General features: G+C 39.6%; 1 protein-coding gene across 34 annotated transcripts in view; it reads left to right on the plus strand.

Moving 5' to 3' along the window:
* EPB41 (erythrocyte membrane protein band 4.1) overlaps positions 1-22,252 on the plus strand; it is a 230,613-nt gene that overhangs the window by 98,148 nt on the left and 110,213 nt on the right. For 31 of the 34 annotated variants that reach the window (XM_031666271.1, XM_031666212.1, XM_031666285.1 and 28 more), the window contains exons 3-5: positions 3,310-3,522; positions 6,828-6,932; positions 21,843-21,885. In XM_031666271.1, coding sequence (XP_031522131.1) covers positions 3,310-3,522; positions 6,828-6,932; positions 21,843-21,885 — 361 coding nt within the window. The remainder of the gene's footprint in view (positions 1-3,309; positions 3,523-6,827; positions 6,933-21,842; positions 21,886-22,252) is intronic. The other 3 variants (XM_031666286.1, XM_031666224.1, XM_031666276.1) reach the window with 1 other exon arrangement.

The raw sequence follows: 22,252 nt of genomic DNA on the forward strand, positions 1-22,252 counted from the left end.
ACTCAAGCAATCCTCCTGCCTCAGCCTTCCAAAGTGCTGTGATTACAGGCGTGACTACTGTGCCTGGCCTCAAGGGGTTTTTAACTGCTTTTTTTTCCTTCAGCTTTATATAGGGGAAAATCCATATCTTGTTTTAGTTAGCATTAGAATCACAACTTGTCTGTATTGTCTAAAGGTCATAGATTCGTACTCAAGTTGACACAGATGATGGACAAAGTTAATTTTAGATTTAACTAAAATCTCATTCATTAAGATTTAATTTGACCGGGTGCGATGGCTCACGCCTGTAATCCCAGCACTTTGGGAGGCTGAGGTGGGCGGATCACGAGGTCAGGAGATCGAGACCATCTTGGCTAACAAGGTGAAACCCTATCTCTACTAAAAATACAAAAAATTAGCTGGGCATGGCGGCGGGCGCCTGTAGTCCCAGCTACTCAGGAGGCTGAGGCAGGAGAATGGCGTGAACCCGAGAGGCGGAGCTTGCAGCGAACCGAGATCGCACCACTGCTCTCCAGCCTGGGCGACAGCGAGATTCCGTCTCAAAAAAATATATATATATTTAATTCAGAATTGAAATAAATTGTCCATAGGTATTTGTTTTCATGTGGAGAAAAAGAAACGATATTGTTAATAAAATTTAAAGGAGATATTATTTAAAGGAACAAACTATTTTAGGCCTTTTGAAAACTAATATTTATAGTCAAAACCTTGTGGATCACAGCCTTCTGGATAAAGGTTTATTTGCCTAACCATATTTCTGTATATGCAATAGGATTTTATTTAAATGGTCCTTTTTTATCCAGAATTTTTTTAAAAGCGTTTTTGCTTTATATTATAAATATGTAAATATATATTTATATTACATATAAGTATATAACATATAAAAATATAGGATTGTACCAATCTTCATCCAGAGGAGCTTGGATTTTTTGGAAGCTTATGTAAATTTTTAATGTTTGTTTATTTATTAATTCAACAAATATTTATTGAAAACCTACCATGTGTGCCAGACCCAAGGCTAGATATACCTTGGTAAATAAAAACTACAGTATGGTGAAGAGGTTTAAAATCATGGATTTTGGGGCTGAGTGTGGTGGCTTATGCCTGTAAGTCCAGCACTCTGGGAGACTGAGGCGGAAGGATCACTAGAGCCCTGGAGTTCGAGACCAACCTGGGCAACATGGAGAAGCACCATCTTTACAAAAAATTTAAAAACTAGCTGGGCTTGGTGTCTGTCCTGTAGTCCCAGCTACTTGGGATGTTGAGGTAGGAGGATCACTGGAGTCTGAGAGGTGGAGGCTGCATTGAGCCATGATTATGTCACTGCACTCCAGCCTGGGTGACAGAGTGAGACTCTTGTCTCAAAAAAAAAAAAAAAAAGAAAACAAATCATGGCAGACTGGTATGTGACTTATTAATTGTATGATCCTAGGCAAGTTACTTAATTTCTCTGGCCTCAGTTTTACAACCCTGCAGGCCAGGTACTATTATCCTCCCTCTGTCAAGTGGGAGTGTAATAATAGTACCTGCCTCGCAGGGTAGTTATGAGGATTGAGTGAGTTCACATAAGTAATTTTCTTTTTTTTTTTTTTTTTTTTTTTTTTGAGACGGAGTCTCGCGCTGTGTCACCCAGGCTGGAGTGCAGTGGCGCGATCTCGGCTCACTGCAAGCTCCGCCTCCCAGGTTCAGGCCATTCTCCTGCCTCAGCCTCCGAGTAGCTGGGACTACAGGCGCCCGCCACCACGCCCGGCTAGTTTTTTGTATTTTTAGTAGAGACGGGGTTTCACCATGTTAGCCAGGATGGTCTCGATCTCCTGACCTCGTGATCCGCCCGCCTCGGCCTCCCAAAGTGCTGGGATTACAGGCTTGAGCCACCGCGCCCGGCCATAAGTAATTTTCTTAGAATAGTAACTGGCCCATTGTAATTGTTGTAAAAATGTTTGGTATTATTATTATTATAAAACAGACATGATTTCTACCCTTGTGGACTTCAATAGAAAAGACAAAAAAAGTAGTAAATAAAAATAATTATTTTTTGTAATAAGTTATGAAGGCACCAGAGTACTGATAGGAAAGACAGTAGAGTGGGCATAGATAGATAGGATGGCCAATAAAGGGTCTTCCTGAGGTTGTAGTGAGAAGGTCATGAAAGATGGGAAGGAGTCTTTTAGATTACTTCCAGTATTTAATGCAGGAGTCAAATAATTCCTTTTTCCTAATTGTCAACCATGCATTCTTTTTTTCTTTTAATTTTTTTCCAGCTGTTACACAAGGAAGTAACATATTCTTTTAAAAGAAAAGAATTAGTTGGGTTTAGATAAAAATATGTCAGTAGTTTTGTTGTATTGAAAGTACAAGTAAAATGTATGCTGGCTGGGCACGTTTGCTCACTCCTGTAATCCCAGCACTTTGGGAGGCCAAGGTGGGCAGATCATGAGGTCAGCAGATTGAAACCATCCTGGCTAACATGGTGAAACCCTGTCTCTACTAAAAGTAGAAAAAAATTAGCCAGGCGTGGTGGCGGGCGCCTGTAGTCCCAGCTACAGAGTCCCAGCTCAAGAGACTGAGGCAGGAAAAGGGCATGAACCCAGGAGGCGGAGCTTGCAGTGAGCCGAGATCGCACCACTGCACTCCAGCCTGGTCAACAGAGCGAGACTCCGTCTCAAAAAAAAATGTGTGCCAAAAATGTTATCCTACTTATCGGTATTATTTGGGGATAATTTAAGATTGCACCAGGAAACTCTTCCTTCATTGAATCTTCTTTGCATTTAACGTGATTAATATTGGGTAGAAAGGTGTTAACTGGTAGTTAAAATTTTTAGCCTACTATATATGTTTGCTTAATGATATAAAATTGGTTCCAAGCATTTCTCTTAGAATTAAAATTAATTTAAAAGTTAGAATATGTAACAAGTCACATCTTATATTGTAGTTTGTAAGGCTACCTTGCTAAAATTGAGGAGCATGGGCAGAGACAACGTTTTTGTAAACTTTAATAATAGCATGTAATGGCTTGGTCAGGAAGAATACATAATGCTGAGAGCAATGGATTGGTAACCTCTGGTTTGCCTGAATCTTCATTTATTGATTTGATGGGATTCTACCTGAGAAGTTTTAATACTAGCAAAGTCTTTAGGTCATTTGGGGGATCGTATTACTTTTTATAGAAAAATAATTATTTAATATTAATGTCACGTATATTTGTTTTAGTTCATGCTTTTGTTGGTAAGATTATTATAGGTAAAAGCATATACAGCATGTTTTGTGAAATGTCTTTATTACTGACTTGGCGATATCATGGATATGTAGCCTGCTCAGGAAGAACTCAGAGAAGATCCAGATTTTGAAACTAAGGAAGGAGAAGGACTTGAAGAGTGCTCCAAAATAGAAGTAAAAGAAGAAAGCCCTGAATCAAAAGCAGAAGGAGAATTAAAAGCTTCCCAAAAATCAATCAGAAAACACAGGAACATGCACTGCAAGGTTTCTTTGTTGGATGACACAGTTTATGAATGTGTTGTGGAGGTGAGTATGTTTTCATTTCCAACAATCAGAACTCTTACAGGTTGTTTCACCTAGAGTTGGGTAAATGGTGATTTTGCCCACAATAAGACTCACTCTAAAGATGATTTCTTTTTTCGAGACAGAGTTGTGTTCTGTCACCCAGGCTGGAGTGCAATGGTGCAATCTTGGCTCACTGTAGCCCCCAACTCCCACGTTCAAGTGATTCTCCTGTCTCAGCCTCCCCAGTAGCTGGGATTACAGCCATGTGCCACCACGCTGGGCTAATTTTTCGTACTTTTAGTAGAGACAGGATTTCATCATATTGGCCAGGCTGGTCTTGAACTCTTGGCCTCAAGTGATCTGCCCACCTCTGCCTCCCAAATTGCTGGGATTACAGGTATGAGCCACGTGCCCAACTGCTAATGATTATTTCTGTGGATAGAAGTATTAATGGTGATTTTCTGGAGGTGGGGTTATAGGAAGATGATGAGTAAGTCTTTAAGCCCAGTAAATGCCATTTCTTAAAATTTTCTATTTTCTGAAAGAATAAGTGATTGAATCAGGATTGAAGAAAAATATCAGAGTTATTCAGTTACTGTTTTTGCTCCTTCAGGGCAAGTTGAAATTTTAAAAAATCTAACTGTTTTTCAGACTAGAACAGTAGTTATTTATTATGATATGCTTGATATATAGGCAATTGTTTTAATTGTTACTAGTAACAGCTTTTATTGACAAAGCATATAATTCACATATATGTGCAACAAATTATTTTATTTATTTATTTATTTATTTGAGACAGGGTCTTGCTCTGTTGCCCAGGTTGAAGTGTAGTGGTGCAGTGACAGCTCAATGCAGCCTCAACCTCCTGGGCTCAGGTGATCCTCTCACCTCAGCCTCCTAAGTAGCTGGGACTACAGGCACACACCATCACACCTGGCTAATTTTTTTTATTTTTTGTAGAGACAGATTCTCACCATATTGCCCAGGTTACTCTTGAGCTCCTGGGCTCAAGCGATCTGCCCGCCTCAGCCTCCCAAAGTGCTAAGATTATAGGCATGAACCACCGCACCCACCCTTGTTTGTTAATCACCGTATTTATGAGCAAATGCAAATATGTTCAAGCACAAATCATCTAAAATATTATGCTATATTTACTAATAGGTATTCTCTAAGTTTAAAAAGGAAATCAAGAAAGATGTAATTGTACTTTAAAACAGGTACTATACACCTAACTAGAGACTTAGGGTCTGCTTTTTCTGCTTCTTGCACTAACTAATTTAGAGATGGGGAAAGCTATTTTACACTCATTCTTTCCATTCAGACCAAGATCCAGATATGGATCTCTTATATATGAAGCCCTTGAGGACAGATGTGTTTTAGAATTCAGAATATTTTGAGGCTGGGCACGGTGGTTCACGCCTGTAATCCCAGTACTTTGGGAGGCCGAGGCAGGCAGATCACGAGGTCAAGAGATTGAGACCATCCTGACCAACATGGTGAAACCTGGTCTCTACTAAAAATACAAAAATTAACTGGGCATGGGGCACACACCTATAGTCCCAGCTGCTTGGGAGGCTGAGGCAGGAGAATTGCTTGAACCCGGGAGGTGGAGGTTGCAGTGAGCCGAGATCATGCCACTGCACTCCAGCCTGGCGACGGAGCGAGACTCCATCTCAAAAAACAAACAAACAAAAAACTAGAATTCAGAATATTTTGAAGTTTAGCAAGGGAATAAGTACATATTCTGCATATTTTATAATACACCCAGCAGTGTCTGTAGCAGCACCCACATGATCAAACATACTATTTCTATGGTAAGATATATGAAGATTCATTCTAAGATGGATAAATGAAGATTATAAATAGCCTCTTTACAGTTCAAGTCCAAATTTAGATTTCAAAAATCCATTTGGATTTTAGAATTATGAATAAGGGATTAGGGAAAATACATGAAGCATTTTCAAATCATCTTCTGTCATTTAGAATGAAAACATGGGAGAAAAAAGAAGAAAATGATTTGATATAGATGAGTTAAAACTGACAATGGATGAACATTTTTGTGAATTATTAATAGTCATTAAAAATAACTCATCTCACTGAGAGGAGGACATGTCATATATGTTTGCCCAAAAAATGATTCTGATTTTTTGAAGTATTTTCATATGTATTTCTCAGAAGACATTCACATATTTGATTATTTTTAAATAATTCCAATAACGAGGTAGGATGAGTGTAAATATTCTTATCATTTCACAGCTAAGCAAACTAATGTTCAGAAAAGTTAATTGAATCTACTCAGCTTGTTTAGCTAGTAAATGGAGGAGCCAGGACTTTCTGACTAAATCTCAGTCTTTAAGTTAGGATATTTTCTTCCTATAAATAGGAGTAAAATAACCCAAATTTGGAAGTGGTTTGACTTTCTAGGTTAAGAAACATTAAGGAAATGATTCCTAGCACCACTGAAGGAGCCACTCCCACAGGTAGTGTCTGTTGGCTATCTAGAATTTTACTTTATTCATTTTTCTGAAAGAGATTGTAGGGAGTTGAGGCATAGCTCATTTTCTTTGGGACATTTGGTCTGAAAATGATACAGTCTAATGATTTCCACAGCTACAATTAAATGTCACTCTGGACAGTTGATTCAGTAATTTAAGTAGTCACAGTAACTGAGAGTTGCTCATAGCATGCTATAGGAAATATTGCACCAAAAATAAAGAATGTGATGTGTAGGATGGAGATGGGAATATGAGATGGAAGGAAAGTAGAATTTTACCTTGAATTGTAACACAATTTCCAATCTAATATATGTGTATTACATATGTAAACTGACAAATTGAAGAACAGGAATTTTATAAATCATCCTTCCTGCTTAAACTATGTAGCCACCTGAAAGTTTGTTGGTAACCAAAGATAAAAGAAGAAATTGGAAAGTGACATTTTTATTTTATTTCATGAAGGGTATAGAAGTAAGAAGAAACCTCAGGCCAGGTGCAGTGGCTCACACCTGTAATCCCAGCACACTGGAAGGCTGAGGTGGGAGGATCACTTGAGCCCAGGAGTTCAAAACCAGCCCAGGCAATGTAATGAGACTGTCTCTACAAAAAATTTTAAAAATTAGTCAGGCATGGTGGTGCATATCTGTAGTTCTAGCTACTCTGGAGGCTGAGGCGGGAAGATCACTTGAGCCCGGGAGGTTGAGGCTGCAGTGAGCTATGATCAGGCCACTGCACTCCAGCCTGGGCAACAGAGTGAATCCCCATCTCTTCTGGGAAAAAAATAAAAGAAGAAGAAACCTGAACTCAACTAAGACACGTATATCTTTGCAGAAACATGCTAAGGGACAAGATTTGCTTAAACGAGTATGTGAGCATCTCAATCTTTTGGAAGAAGACTATTTTGGTCTAGCCATTTGGGATAACGCAACCTCTAAGGTGAGGAGCCTGCTTGCAATTTAAGAAGCTGACAAAAAATTTGTTTTAATTCTTTTGTTGTTAAGAATGTATTTATACCTGCTTCTCTAAGCCAGTATTCTTAGAGTTATTCTTGTCTACTCTTATTTCTTAGATTTTCCTGCTGTTTTTCTTCTAGAATTAACATTTTAAAGAAAAGACCATTGCTGGTATATTCTTTCATCATTGAAATAAAGTATATATTATATGTTTTTAAAAGGCAAGGAAAGTAAAGAGGTATGATGCACTGATTAGCAAGTACTGTAGATGTCAATAACTTAATATATTATGCAGTTGGTATTGTATCTAATGCATAGGAGGTTTATAGCAAATATTTGTTGAATGGATGATCTGTTATTAATATTATAATGACATATAATTAAATATAATTATAATTATAATTTGAAAGCAACATTATGAAACAGAATAAAATCCCAATATTATTGAAACAGTCATAATGATGAATCTGACATTTCCTCCAACCTAAAAGGAAACCAGTTGTTAACTTTTGAAGGAAGTAAAAGAATGGACTTGGAGGAGGGAAGAAAGGTTAAGGACTTGGAGGAGGGAAGAAAGGTTTAAAGTCAGGTATTTCACCTCAGAATACTTGAATTATTTCCTGGGCCAATTAATTGAAAATTGCAAATATTTAACATAAATCTAATGATGAAAGCTTTAGTCCAGTTTAACAAGTATTTGCAGGTGCTGTACTAGATGATATGGATGCAGCTAGACATAGTCTAAGGCAGACATAGTCCCTGCCCTCTGGAACTTCCAGTTTATTATGAAGATAACATTAATTACTGGTTTGATGAGCACTATACAAAAGGAAATACAGGTTATCAGGGGAGAGTATGGCCCAGGAAGTCGCTTCTGGGGAGGTGATGCCTTAGCTGAGAGAGACCTGAAGGATAAAATGGGCAAGTGAGGTGGAGAGAGAATGGCTTGTGTAAGAACTGGAGTTGAGAGAGTGACATTTCAGGAACTGAAAGCCATCTAGCCTAGGTGAACACAGGGTATGAGGAATAGAGTAACAGATGAATCTGGAGACGTATATGGCCAGGTTGGGGGTGGGTGTAAAGTGGGGGATCCTGGAGTCTTGTAGACACTGAATTTAAGCCATTTAAGTTCATCCTTTCTCCAAGATAATTTAAGTGTATTAAGAAAAGTTGAAGGGCAGCAGCCTTTAACATCTGCAAACTGTAGATTAGGTTGTGTGAGTTTGATAATGCAAACTAGAAGACATGGAATTATCCTTTGCCTAAACAAAGTCTATTTGTAGAATATACCTAGTAGTTTACAAAAATTTGTTCCTTCTATGAATGACTACTAACTCAAACAGAACTGTGTTTGAGCACTAGGTTAATATTATTCTTAAAAGACTTAACCTTTACTTTGTCTCCCTTAGGGCCCAAACTAGCTTGTACTGGTAAATATAGCTAATATTTGAGTACTGTACATTTCAATATCATGAAGGGAGTAAATCTCAAATGTTCTCATCACAAGGTCAAATATTTGAAATGATGGATAGTTTGATTCATTTGATTTAATCATTTCACATGGTATTAAAAAAATCATAACATCACTTTCTACCCCATAAATATATTACAATGAATAATTTAAAATGAAAATAATTTAAAATGAATAATTTAAAAAATTCTAGCCTTAATTGAAACCACTATTTCCCATTAGTAGGGGAACATTGAAGTTAATTTAAAAACAAAACAATGCCCTCAAAACTACAGTGAAAAACTTTCTACAACTGTGAGCTAGAAAATTCTCCCATGAATTGGCCGGGTGCGTTGGCTCACGCCTGTAATCCCAGCACTGTGGGAGGCAAGGTGGGCGGATCACGAGGTCAGGAGATTGAGACCATGCTGGCTAACCCGGTGAAACCCCGTCTCTACTAAAAATACAAAAAGTTAGCCGGGCGTGGTGGCGGGAGCGGTGGCGGGCGCCTGTAGTCCCAGCTACAGAGTCCCAGCTCGAGAGGCTGAGGCAGGAGAATGGCATGAGCCCGGGAGGCGGAACTTGCAGTGAGCCGAGATCGCGCCACTGCACTCCAGCCTGGGCGACAGAGCGAGACTCCGTCTCAAAAAAAAAAAAAAAAAAAAAAAAAAAAAAAGAAAATTCTCCCATGAATCAAGGGAAATACTCTGAAAAGTGTTTTCTGTAAGCTCAGCGAGATAATTTTGATTCCCAGAAATTGAATAGTTACATTGTGGGGGACAAAACAACCAAAATTGATTTGAGAGTAATTAGCAATCCTTTAATTTGGCATGTAAAGTCACCGAGTACCTACATCTACAAAATATGGCTGGAAATATTTTTTTCTGTGATCCAAGCATACTTACATTTCTAGAAGCTGACTCATCTAAAGCCATTCAGCAGAAGAAATAATTTCTGCTTACAGTTGAGCTTCTAGGGCCCACGTTGGGACAAAAATTTTCAGTTACACTGAAAAATTTTCACCATTGTTGGGATTTATATTCTGTCCTGTCACCAAGTTTATTTTCTTTATAGTGGTTTTCACTTTTTTTTTTTTTTTTTGAGACAGGGTCTCACTCTGTTGCCTGTGCTAGAGTGCAGTGGTGTGATCTTGCTCACTGCAGTCTCTGCTTTCCACGCTCAAGCGATCCTCCCACTTCCGTCTTTCGAGTAGCTGGGACCACAGGCACGCACCACCATGCTTGGCCAATTTTTAAATTTTTATATTTTGTAGAGACAGGGCCTCACTATGTTGCTCAGGCTGGTCTTGAACTCCTGGGCTCAAGCAATCCTCCTGCCTCAGCCTCCCAAAGGTGCTAAATTACAGGCATGGCCCACTGTGCCTTGCCACTATTGTAATTAGTTTTTGTTTGTTTGAGACGGAGCTTCACTCTTGTCACCCAGGCTAGAGTGCAATGGCTTGATCTGTGCTCACTGAAATCTCCACCTCCTGGGCTCAAGCGATTCTCCTGCCTCAGCCTCCCAAGTAGCTGGGATTACAGGCATGCACCACCACGCCTGGCTAATTTTTTGTATTTTTAGTAGAGATGGGGTTTCACCATGTTGGCCAGGCTGGTCTTGAACTCCTGACCTCAGGCGATTTGCCTGCCTTGGCCCCCCAAAGTGCTGGGATTACAGGCGTGAGTCACTGCACCCAACCGTAATTAGGTTTTAAAGAGCAAATGTCAAATTGCTTTATTTATGTTCACTTACATATTTAGGTGTAAAGTGTTGTTAAAAGTGCTTAATATAAAAGCTTAATAACAAAGTACAAACCTCGCTGTGTCAGAAAAGTGCATTATTGTCCCCGGCAAGTATTTTTGGAAAAGAAAAGTTGATACCTCTGAATCATAATCTGGCTTCAACTTCCCTGATAGTTTATAAGAGCCCCTACTTGGGAAGTCAATGGGCAAGCGAATCCTGGGAAATATAGGCCTTATCATAGTCAGGGCATCGGCAGGTCTGTATGGACCAGGTTCTTATAGGACATCCAGCGGGAACATCGTCAAAGGGAATGGGCTACTCTGTATTTTATGCTTCTAAGTTTATTATGGTCAACCTCCAGCTCAGAAGTAAGTCAAAACAGTTTTTTTTTTATTTATTTTTATTTTTTAATTAAAACAAGAGTCCTTAGCTGATCTCAGAAGCAGAGCATGGAAGGGAAAGTAAGAACTTCATTAGCACATGGCCTGGGTAGATCTTGTACAAAAATGAATCTGGGGAAGATTTACCTTAGGATTGTCAAGTTAAAGGGTCAGTACAGTAGCAAAAACACCTTAGTGATGGCAGGCCTTCCTTAATATGCTGTCTCTTGGCTGGGTGCGGTGGCTCATGCCTGTAATCCCAGCACTTTGGGAGGCTGAACTGGGTGGATCACCTGAGTTCACGACCATCCTGGCCAACATTGTGAAACCCCATTTCTATTGAAAATACAAAAATTAGCCAGGCATGGTGGCACAATCCTGTAATCCCACCTACTCGGGAGGCTGAGGCATGAGAATCACTTGAACCCAGGAGGCAGAGGTTGCAGGGAGCCAAGGTCATGCCTTTGCACTCCAGCTGGGGCAACAGAGTGAGACCCTGTCTCAGAAATAAATAAATGATGCTGTCTCTTAAGTCACAGTTGTCTCTTAAGTCACAGTTGTCTAGTCTGGATGGGTATCACGGTCTGTTTTGTACACAGCTGTCCCGGGTATCTCCCATCACTATCATCCTGCAGATGTGCTTTGCCTCTTTCCTGTGATGTTATTCCTGTTTCCTTCATCCTTGCTTTTCCTTGTGTTTTGATAGAGTGCTACTCCTCAGAAATGGTACATGGGATGCAGTCGTTTTTGAGACATGTCTGAAAAGATGGCTTTATTCTGCCTTCACATTTGATTGTGAATTTTGTTGGGTATAGGATTTTAGGCTTGAAGTTATTTGCCTTCAGAATTTTGAAGTCATTGCTTCATTGTCTTCTAGTTTCCAGTGTTGCTCTTGAAAGGGCCAGAGCCATTTTGATTTTTGATCTTTTATATGACTTTTGTTCCTCTCCCTCCTCCTTTACACAATCAAGTGAGTATGATCTTTTCTTTTTTCTTGTCCTTATGAAGTTGAGAGTTCACAATTATATATCTTGGTGTGGGTTGATTTTCATCTATTATTCTGGGCCCACATCTATTTTTTACCAGACTGATTTCCTAAAGAATGTTATTTAGCATATTGCCTGGCGGTGATGTGGTAGGCCTTCAACAAATGTTTATTGAAAAAGACACATTGTTACACTTGAGAGAATAGCTTTGCCACATACTAGTTGCAAGTTAGGTAAGTTACTTGTCCTGTTTTCCCATTGGTAAAATGGGAATGATAATGAGATAATCTATATGAAAGCATGTAGAATCATGCCTGACATATGGTAAGCATTCAATAAAAATAAGGTATTATCATTATTATTATGATAGTATTATTGGCTGGGCATGGTAGCTCATACCTGTAATCCCAGCACTTTGGGATGTAGAGGCAGGCGGATCACTTGAGCCCAGGAGTTCGAGACTAGTAAAACCCTGTCTCTACCAAAACTGAAAAAATTAACTGAGTGTGGTGGTGCATACCTCTAGTCCCAGCTACTTGGTAGGTTGAGGTGGGAGGATAACCTGAGTCTGGGAAGTCGAGGCTGCAGTGAGCCATGAGTGCACCACTGCACTTGCCTGGGTGATAGGGATAAGACCCTATCTCCCAAAAAAAAAAAAAAAAAAAAGATACTATTATTGTTTTAAAATGAAATTACCAATTAATCAAGGCCTTGGCTTTAAAAGAAAAGATTTGTGTGTTGTAATCTAGAGATGCATTCTGGAGCATCCTTTGGGTTGAATATTCTACCTGTTATTTTCTTAGGATGTACAAAAGAACAGTGTATCTTTTACTTAAAATTGATTGTATTTAGCAAGAGTATATGGCTTTATTTTATCTATTAGAAAAAAATAAAATCACCACAAATTTAGTTAAAGATCTAATTGGCTTTTATTTGTGATTCAAGTATTAGGCAGCCTCCATTCTACAAAATAGAATGAGGGCTCCCAATAAGCAATGGCAGAACAGTGGGTTTTGTAAGGTAGGAATAAGGAAACCATATAATAGGAAAAAGCTGATTAGTTTATGTCGTTACTTTTCTTCTAAATGCTAAAGCAGAGAGGACTTCCTTGTTAAACTGACTCAGGTAGACTGGAATCTCCTGTTTTCAGGAAAAACTGGTCTGTTTAGCATCTACCCACTTCCTTTAGGTTTCAGTTTGATTATGTGGTATTTAGTGTGAGTGACTCCATTTTGGTTTGGCCTGATCTGTTGGAGCCAGTGAAGAAGCTTAGACCAAAACAATGGCCTTCCATAATTTTTGTTTAACACTATCATTCCATGTATATGTACTGTCAAGCCAAATTTCTAGATAAGACCCTCTCTACAAGTACACAGATACTTGTGAAATGATTGAATCCATAAAGTTCATAGTAAATCATGGTCATCTAAGTTTTCTGCCATTCTGAAAATACAGAAGATAATAGAGCTATACAGGCTTTGGGGGCTCACCCTCCCATTTTACAGATGAGGAAACTGAAGCACATAAAGGCAGAGTGACATCCTCTAGTTGCATAGTCAGTTTACTCCTGTAGCTCCTTGCCTGCTGCCCCTTCCTAAGTTATTTTCTTATTTAGCTTTTTACTCCTTTCCTTGATTTTACATTTCACCTGTAGTTTTTTTGTTTCCTCTATAGAATTAGTTTATGTTGTAGAAAAAAATGTGAGCCATAATACAATGAGAGAGAACTGTTTTCTTTCCATTCTCTGGTGTCTTCTTTTTGTGTATGTAAAGATTTGTCCTTTGTATATGTAACTTCTGTCATTAACAGCTTTGTGCTTTGTTTGTAGACAATTGAGTACATTTAGCAGGGAGGAAAGTTTTCCCTCATATGGAGTGGCTTGCTTGTTCACTTTTCCTACTCACTGCATGATAATGGGCCTATTGCTAGGGTCTGGCAAGATAAGTGGAAATGCAGTAAGAAGCAAACCTCTTTTTTTTTTCAGGCTGGAGTGCAGTGGTGCCATCTTGGCTCACGGCAACCTCCACCTACTAGATTCCAGTGATTCTCATGCCTCAGCCTCCCACATAGCTGGGATTACAGGCACGCACCACCACACCCAGCTAATTTTGGTATTTTTAGTAGAGACGGGGTTTCACCGTGTTAGTCAGACTGGTCTTGAACTCCTGACCTCAGGTGATTCACCGGCCTGGGCCTCGCAAAGAGCTGGGATTACAGGCATGAGCCACTGCGCCCAGCCCAGAAGCAAACTTCTATAGCTCTGTGAGAGATTTGTTGCCACTATGAATCAAAACTGTCAGTTAAATAGTTGCTTCCTACATTTTATTCCTGCTTAGAATTATTTACTAATGAATCAAGGACTTTTTCCTTGGGAGAAAAGTCACTTACATTAATTCCCCCTCCCTCCAAATTTCATCAGTAAGCAGAAAACTTGTGCTCTTCTGGTCAATAATGAGAATTTTAAATTAGGACTACATTCAATTCAATAGTATGTAGTCATTGTCTTTTTCCATCCATTTTCTGTGTCGATGAATTTTCTTACCTTTAGAGTGAGATAATTAGCTCTGAAAAGATCGTCAGTCAAACCAGAAGTCTTTTGCTCACCTTCACGGGCAAAGAGCAACCACAGGAGTGACTATTAAATCAAGAGTATGAGTAATTTAGTGTATAGTCATCTGAAAGGATTGATCGTTTCTCATTGATTCATGACTGGCCTTGAAGGCAAGTGGCAGTCACGGTTGTGTCTTTATTTTCTGGCAAATTAGAAAGATGAAGGGGAATTTTATAAATATACTTTCAGAGTAGGGAGGCTGCATTTGTGATCTTGTCTTTTGCTACAGAGATTTGGGTCAACACCTCTAGGTAATTTAAATGTAGTTTTTTGTCTATTATTATTATTATTATTATTTGTGTGTTAGCTTGGTATTTAAAGAATGAGACCTAGAATTACCTGTGCTCTAGAGTTTCTATAACATATCTTGGAGCAGTGATTTGAAGTCAACATCCTAACAGCAGCATAAATAATGGTTATTCCTTGAGTTAAGACAGGTAGACTTCTGGAGCTGTAGAAAAGTCTTTTACCTCAAAAGACAAGGATTTGTATAAATCTCTTATGTGTATGTGTGGGGGTTTTAGGACCTCCATGTAAGGGTAGCTGATGACTAACTCAGGGAATGGAGTTCTTTTTTTAAAACATTATGACCTAAGGTTGTAAATGCTGCAAAAGATATGAAAGGCTCCTGTGTTAGTCTGTTCTTGCACTGCTATAAAGAAATGCCTGACTAGGTAATTTATAAAGAAAAAAGGTTTAATTGGCTCATGGTTCTGCAGGCTGTACAGGAAGCATGGTGGCATCAGTTTCTGGAGAGGCCTTAGGAAACTTAGAATCATGGCAGAAGACTAAGGGGAAGCTGGCACATCTTACGTGGCCAGAGCAGGAGGAAGAGGGGGTGGGATGCTACATACTTTGAAACAACCAGATCTTGTGAGAACTCTTATCACGAGAACACCACCAAAGGGGGAAATCTGCCCCCATGATCCAGTCATCTCCCACCAGGCACCACCTCCAACACTGGGGATTACAATTTGACATGAGATTTGGGTGGGGATGTACATCCAAACTATATCTGCTCCTATTCATTTTACCTCTTTAAATGCCATCTCTCTAGTTGAAACTTTATTAATCTCTCCTGGTTTACTTCAGTAGCATCATTCATCTATTCTTTGTTCATTCATTCATAAACATTTATTGTTCAGATAGTATCTGCCTTGTGCTGGGCAGAGCTATAAAAGACAGTCTCTTTCCTCATGGAGCTCCCAAACTGACTAGGCAATAGCAGTAAGATGGACACCCACATAGATAGGGAGTCAGAAGCGGTTTTCTGGAGAAGGTAATAACAGATATGAATTATAAGAGACAGTCAGGAATCTTCCAGATGAAGAAATAGGGAGAGAGTATTTCAAGGTGTTTTGAAAGAAGAACCCATGGGAGACAGGTAATACTTCAGTTGAATGAATGAATATCTGTATCAGGATATTGCCGCTCTTCATCTCTGTATTATTTGGAAACTTGTTTTTTAAGCCAGAGAAGGAATGTAATTCTTTTTAATGCACAAGCTTAAGTTCTGCTTAAAATGTTAATATATTTAATTCTCGAGATACGATTGATAAAATGGACTCTTCAAAAAGAATCCATACCACTGAAAATATTCAGATATAACTAGATTATTCAGAATTGCTATTTTAGGGGACATCTGAAGATCCTGCTTTTTTTCTGTAGCTCTAACCCTTTCTTCCATGCTGTAACCATACTCTTTGAGAAATTGGTTTACATATATTATTCTCTATTTCCTTACTACATATTAGTTTAACATAACACAAGAAAGGTATAAATCATACATATATATCCCAAATAATTTTTTTTTTTTTTTTGAGATGGAGTCTGGCTCTGTCACGCAGCCTGGAGTGCAGGGGCTCGATCTTGGCTCACTGCAAGCTCTGCCTCCCGGGTTCACGCTATTCTCCTGCCTCAGCCTCCTGAGTAGCTGGGGTTACAGGCGCCTGCCACCACACTCAGCTAATTTTTTGTGTTTTTAGTAGAGACGGGGCTTCACCGTGTTAGCCATGATGGTCTCGATCTCCTCACCTCGTGATCCGCCCACCTCGACTTCTCAAAGTGCTGGGATTACAGGTGTGAGCCATCGCGCCTGGCCAGAGAATTTTTAAAAAGTGAACACATCTGTGTAAACGCCCCCAAGATAAGAAAAATGAACATTACCAGAACTCTAAAATCCCCTATTGTGTCCCTTCCAGTCACTACCTCCAACTCTTTATCTATTGTTACTCCTCCCCACTCCCCGTCCAAAGTAACTTCTTCCTCCTGCCTGGGTGACATAGTGAAACTCTGTCTCTACAAATACAGAAAAATTAGCCAAGTGTGGTGGTGAGCACCTGTAGTCCCAGCTACTCAGGAGGCAGAGGTGGGAGGATTGCTTGAGCTGGAGAGGTGGAAGTTGCAGTGAGCTGAGATTGCGCCACTGCACTCCAGCCTGGGTAACCGAGTGAGACCCTATCACAAAACTTAAAAAAAAAAAAAAAAGTTACTTCATCCTGATGTCTATCACCATCAATCACTGTTGCCTGTTTTTATACTTTGCATAAATAAAATCATACAGTGTCTTTTCTTAGGTTAGATTTCTTTGGTTTCATTCATTATGATGTTTTTGAGATTCATTCATGCTGTTTCATACAGCAATAGTTCATTCTCATTACTGTATAATTTTTTTTTTTTTTGAGACAGGGTCTCACTCTGTTGTCCAGGCTGGAGTGCGGTGGTACAATCTTTTTTTTTTTTTTTTTTGAGACGGAGTCTCGCTCTGTCGCCCAGGCTGGAGTGCAGTGGCCGGATCTCAACTCACTGCAAGCTCCACCTCCCGGGTTCACGCCATTCTCCTGCCTCAGCCTCCCGAGTAGCTGGGACTACAGGCGCCCGCCACCTCGCCCGGCTAGTTTTTTTTTTGTATTTTTTAGTAGAGAGGGGGTTTCACCGTGTTAGCCAGGATGGTCTCGATCTCCTGACCTCGTGATCCGCCCGTCTCGGCCTCCCAAAGTGCTGGGATTACAGGCTTGAGCCACCGCGCCCGGCCCTGGTGGTACAATCTTGACTCACTGCAACCTCCACCTCCCTGGCTCAAGCAATCCTCCTGCTTCAGCCTCCTGGCCTCATTACTGTGTAGTATAATATTTCATTGTTTGACTACACCACACTTTGTGTACTCTACTACTGATAGACATTTGGCTTGTTTACAGTTTGGGGCTTTTATGAATACTTCTGCTAGGAACATTCTTACAGGTGCCTTTTGGTATACATCTCTCCATAACCGTTTCTGTTGGACATGTTCCTAGGTGTGAGACTGATGGATTTTAGAGAAGGCATATGTTCAGCTTTAGTGATACTATCAAACAGTTTTCTGTAGTGGTTTTACCAGTTTACACTCTCACAAGTAATGAGCGAAAGTTTCAGCTGTGCCATGTTCTCATCTGCAGTTGATGTAACTCATTGTATTTTGATTTCTGCCCTTATTGCTCTGCTGAAACTGCTCTTACCAAGATAAATCTGACATTTTTTATCCTCATGTTACTTGTCCGTTTTGCAGTATTGATGATCTTAATTACTCCCTCCTTGAAACTTCCTATTCCTTTAGATACTGTGATACCAGCCTTTGCTGTCTTTCTCCTACCACTGTAGTCTCTTTTCCTCAATTTACTTCTCAGCTCTTTGTTCTCTCTCTATCACTTAAATACAAGGGTTTCCCAAGTGTTCCCCTTTATTTTCACTCTAATACATACTCCTTGGGTGATTTTTAAATCTTCTTTAATGGGTTCATCTACCACCTACATGAGGAAGGTGTCCAAATGTATATCTGGCCCAAATTTCTTTTCTGAGTGCCAGACCTGCTTATACAGCTTTCTATTGAAATATTCCACTTGGATTTCCAAAGATACTTTAAACATATACCTATTTAAGTTATTCTACAATTTATTCATTCAACTGTTTGATGTACATGTAGGTTGTTTCTTGTTGCTATTTTTTCTCCTTTATAACATTTGTTCATTTTCCTTTATTTCCTGTTTTAGTGAATAGTGCCATATCCACCCAGTTGCCCAAGCCAGCAACTTGAGAATTATTCTTTACCACTTACCTTACCAACCCTCATCATGAGCCCACCCTTCCCCTACATCCCATTTACTTAGTCACAAATCCTAATAGCTTTAACTCCTGATTTTTTTTCCTCTGTCCCATAGACTTTATCCCATCAGACCCTTTTGATTATCAATATCAGCACCATTTATTGAATACTGGCTATGCGCTTTTAGTATACATCAAATAATTTAACCCATAATAACTCTGTGAGGATAATAGTTTTATCCCAATTATACATATGAGAAAATTGAGGCTCAGAAACACTGTCTTACATAAGGTTTCACAGCTGCTAAATGGTAGAGAGGGTGAGGCAGGATTGGAATTCAAGACCGTGTGACTTCAAAGCCTGTGCCCTTAACCATTATCCTCTGCTGGACCACAGTTATCACTCTGAACAATAGCGTCTTTTTTGGTACCCCTGGCTATAATCATGCTTTCTCTAATTGATGTCACTCCTTTATTTTAAATCCTTCTATGACTCCCGCTTGCTAAGAACTTGATAAAGTCTAAGTTCTTAGCATGAAATAATCTCCCTCCATGTCTGGTCCTTACTGTTCTTTTCAGTTTTACCTCTCTCCTCTTTGCCTCTATGCTCCAGCTATGCTGAACCACATGCAACAACTCAGGTGTATTGCAGTCACTTTTATACTTTTGTGCCTTTCTAATTACTTCCTTTTCTTCTTTGCCTGGCTAACTCATTTGTCCTTCAAGACTCCATTTAGATCCCCCAGACATTCTATTAAGAAACATTTCCTAACTGACTCTTAAACCATTTTGGTGCATGTCCTCTGTGCTCTCAGAATACCCTGTGCTCTAGCATAGCACTAGCACATATTTTTATCATTGTAATTATCACACCTCGAACAAACTGATTGTTCTCTTTTTGCCTCCTGATTAGAATGACAGCTCCCTGAGGACCAGTGCTAGTTTTTAATCTTTCTTTGTTTCTTTTTTTTTTTTTTGTAACCACAGTGCCTAGCACATGGAAGCATTCCTCAAATATTTGTTGGCTAACTAAAATGCTAGGAATTCAACAATGTAAATTGAGCATAAAAGTACCTGTTCTTGTACACATGATTTTTATTATCTCCAGAAGATTTTGTTTTTTATTTTGATTTGGAGGTGTAGATAATTGAATCCAATTTATTCTACATAGTAGCTTATACCCTGCAGTCTTTATATGACTGACACAAAACTGGATTTGCCTTCCCTATGTCGAGTTAGTAGAAATTCTAGCACAGACTCAGAATGGCTCATAGAATCCCTGGAAGGAACTTGGCAGCTTCAGCTTACCTAGGGAGATTCTCTTAAAATAATGGAAAACATGGAGTCCTCTATGGTAGAAATACCTACTCCAAAGTGGTAAAAAGTGGTAGTAGTTCTGGATTGCGTGGTGTAAACCAAGGTTCTCAGAGGTTTCATGAAACTCAGTTGATGCTTTTGAAGTCTTCCTTTGCCTTTGAAAATACAGCAACTTTTTTAAAACTTTCTTTAGTCTAAATGAAAGACTAAGGAGAAATCACCCAGGTCACCCCTTTCTGACAGGGCTTAAACAAGTATGTGCTTATTTTTATGCTTTAGAACAATTTAATACTATGTAGCATTTATTTATGTATATTAATTTTCTGGTTTAATTGTGGTGTGAGTGTAAAAGAAAACTAGTCCTCTTACGTTTATTGTCTGTTGTAATGATTATATAATAGTCAAAGTAGTATATAATCAATTTAAATATGTGATGTTCAAGCCCATTCCTTCAATAGGGCAAATGGTATGGTCACCATATGCTCTGCCCTTGTTGGTAGAGGGTGAGGAGGGGGACACCTTACTCCTTTTTTCTAAATACCACTATCTCTGGGTGCGGGGGCTGACACCTGTAATCTCAGCACTTTGGGAGGCCGAGGTGGGCAGATCACTTGAGATCAGGAGTTTGAGACCAGCCTGGCCAACATGGTGAAACCCCATCTCTACTAAACATACAAAAAAATAAGCCAGCCATGATGGTGGTCACCTGTAATCCCAGCTACTTGGGAGGCTGAGGCAGGAGAATTGCTTGAACCCGGGAGGTGGAGGTTGCAGAGAACCAAGATTGCATCACTAAACTCCAGCCTGGGCCACAGAGCGAGATCCTATCTAAATAAATTAATTAAATGCCACTAAAATTCAATTTTAAATCTTTGGACAAGGGAAGAGGAGAGATTAGGAAGAGGCAAGAAAGGAGCTCCTGAGGTGCTAGTAATGTTATAATTCTTGTATGTTCACATTGATATTTTATTGATCTTTATACTTACATTTTATGTACTTTTTGATATGTATCTTATATTCCACTAAAATGTTTTAAACATTTCTAGAAATTTAGAAATTTCTGTCTTTAAACATTTCTCAAAGGGATCTATGAACAATGTTAATGGTGAAGTTCTTTTCCAGTGCCCTTATTTTGCATGTTCCACCATGGGTTGAGGAGCCCTAGCCTAGTGGTGTGCTGATTCTAAGTGGAGTGGGAGAACAGTGAAGGACAACATTGGCGTGGGCAAGAGTAGTTTGGGAAAACAAAATATTTATTCATTCAGTAAACTGGGCACAAGCCATGTACTGAATACTGTGCTGATACAGAAAACTTTGGCCAGGCACAGTGGCTCATGCCTATAATCCCAGCACTTCGGGAGGCCGAGCCGGCCGGATCACCTGAGGTCAGGAGTTGGAGACCAGCCTGACCAACATGGTGAAACCCCATCTCTACTTAAAATACAAAAATTATCTGGGCATGGTGGCACGCACCTGTAATCCCAGCTACTCGGGAGGTGGAGGCAGGAGAATCACTTGAACCAGGGAGGCGGAGGTTGCAGTGGGCTGAGATCGAGATTGTACCATTGCACTCCAGCCTGGGTGACAAGAGTGAAACTCTGACTCAAAAAAAAAGAAAAAAAAAGAGTTTGAGACCAGCCTGGCCAACATGTTTGACAAAACCCCATCTCTACTAAAAATACAAAAATTAGCCAGGTGTGGTGGCGAGGGCCTGTAATCCCAGCTACGTGGGAGGCTGAGTCAGGAGAATTGCTTGAATCCGCGAGGCGGAGGTTGCAGTGAGCTGAGATTGTGCCAGTGCACTCTAGCTAGGGCGACAGAGCAAGACTCCTTCTCAAAAAAAGAAAAGAAAAAACTTGAAGGTGACCAAAGGTCAGGGTTGGAGAAGAAAATAAAATGTGGATGCTGTCAATTGATTCTGGTTGTAGCTATCTACTAGTCTTTATAGAATAATATAAATAACCAAAGCTTACTTAGCTTTTGCTGTTTACTAATGTATTTACATGTATTAACTCATTGTATCTTCACAGTAACACTATGAAGTAGGCAGTACTACCAATATCTCATTTTATAGATGAGGAAACTGAGGTACAGATTTCCTAAAGTCACTCAGCCAGGAAGTAGTGGAGCTAATATTCAGCCCAAATGTTGGGGTCCCTTTTTGTCTGCTCAAAATCACTATGCTTTGTGAAATTAGTACAAAGACTATCAAAGGAAATGCAGGTTGATCTGGAGGCACTATTTGAAGATAGTCCGTGATCCAGCTTCCAGTACCCTGTTGTTTATGTGTTTTGGAGCTCTGTGTGAATGCCTTTTCTCCTTTTTACAGACGTGGCTGGATTCCGCCAAAGAAATAAAAAAGCAGGTTCGTGGTAAGTGGATATAGCTCTTTTTATAGTTCTTTCTTTCTTTTAGTAGGTCAGAGGATTTCCAGCCATTTCTGGCTGTGAGTCAGTCACTTTAGAATCCTGACTACTGCAGATTGCTTTGAAATCGAGATAAAGCCTTCTCCTGGAAGGAAGAGATTCCATAATAGAAAAATATAGCAGAGGTGGATACTGTTGAGATGTAGGTCAGATTTTGTTGATTTTTTTTTTTACAACTGGGCAAAGTTGGGGAAGATAGGAAGAGTTGAGAGTAACAGAAGGTGGAAAAGAACAAAGATGAGAAAAGAAAAAGGATATGGGAGTCAGTTCTCAAAGTGGTAGTGACTGAAACTGCAGTTGCCTTCTAGGAGTT

The sequence above is a fragment of the Papio anubis genome, chromosome 1 (assembly GCF_008728515.1).
Source record: "Papio anubis isolate 15944 chromosome 1, Panubis1.0, whole genome shotgun sequence".
In the NCBI taxonomy this organism is placed as follows: domain Eukaryota; kingdom Metazoa; phylum Chordata; class Mammalia; order Primates; family Cercopithecidae; genus Papio; species Papio anubis.